Source organism: Branchiostoma floridae, chromosome 10, assembly GCF_000003815.2.
Source record: "Branchiostoma floridae strain S238N-H82 chromosome 10, Bfl_VNyyK, whole genome shotgun sequence".
Taxonomy (NCBI): Eukaryota; Metazoa; Chordata; class Leptocardii; order Amphioxiformes; family Branchiostomatidae; genus Branchiostoma; species Branchiostoma floridae.
In genome coordinates, this window is record NC_049988.1 from 16,752,517 (window position 1) to 16,753,523 (window position 1,007).

At 40.9% G+C, this 1,007-nt stretch overlaps 1 protein-coding gene across 4 annotated transcripts in view; it reads left to right on the forward strand.

Moving 5' to 3' along the window:
* Positions 1-1,007, forward strand: part of LOC118424731 (sodium-dependent phosphate transport protein 2B-like) — a 28,955-nt gene that overhangs the window by 23,679 nt on the left and 4,269 nt on the right. For all 4 annotated transcript variants that reach the window (XM_035833448.1, XM_035833451.1, XM_035833452.1 and 1 more), the window contains exon 9: positions 759-912. In XM_035833448.1, the coding sequence (XP_035689341.1) occupies positions 759-912 (154 nt within the window). The remainder of the gene's footprint in view (positions 1-758; positions 913-1,007) is intronic.

Here is a 1,007-nt window from a genome sequence, read left to right on the forward strand (position 1 = left end):
TCTTGATTTTTAAAGGGGGCTGTAGGACACCAAGTTTATGATGTACGCACTCTCCAAGTAGAGGTTTGGCTCCGGCTGTTTTTTGGTGTGTCTTTCGGCGTTTTTGCCGGAAGTTATGTTTCAAGAAAGGTAATTATAATGTTATGGTGCCAATTAGTACACCAAAGGACGTTAAAGTTATTGCACCACGCATTGCAATTCGATGAAACCATTCTTTCTTTGTACAATGCTAAACTTTCTTACAACACGGAAGTATACACGGATTAAAACTGGGACGTTTGACCAATTGCTGACGTCAGGTATCCGCAAGATCTCCTGTGAATAAGATCGCGTGTCAATAACTCTCTCGAGTTAACGTTCTGAAGTGATGAGTCATCAGTACTGATCCTGAAGAAGGCGACAGTGGTCATTAGAAATTTTGATTCGTGTATACCTTTGTGCAGGAAGAAAGTTTAGCATTGTACTATTATATATAGTAGACCTCAAAAAAACTATATTTCTACTAAAATCACAGAACTACCCACTAATCATTAAAGAAGTGGGACTTTTCATCAGCCACTGACTCCAACGAAGAAGTCAAACCTCCCAGTAAAGAATGTAGAACCATGTACATAGATAGCTGTATAGAATAGACACTTGTTACTTTTTACTGTCTGTATCATTGCAATTAGCCTACGGGCATGGATTTGCAAATAAATAAATTATTACTACCGACACAGATGAGTTTCCACGGCATTCTTATCTTCCTTGTCCTACAGGCACGACTGCCACTGCCATTCTAGCCTCCCTGACTAATGACGGACAGGACCTGAAGAACTCACTCCAGTTGGCTCTCTGCCATTTCTTTTTCAACATCAGCGGCATTGTTCTCTGGTACCCCATCCCAAGTCTGGTGGAGTCATGCAAACCATCGTAAGTACCGCTTTCTTCTCTTCATCTTTCTTTCCTCACTTCTTCATCTTCTTGCTCCTTCTCTCCTTTCTTCTTCAACATTAGCGTCACCTTCT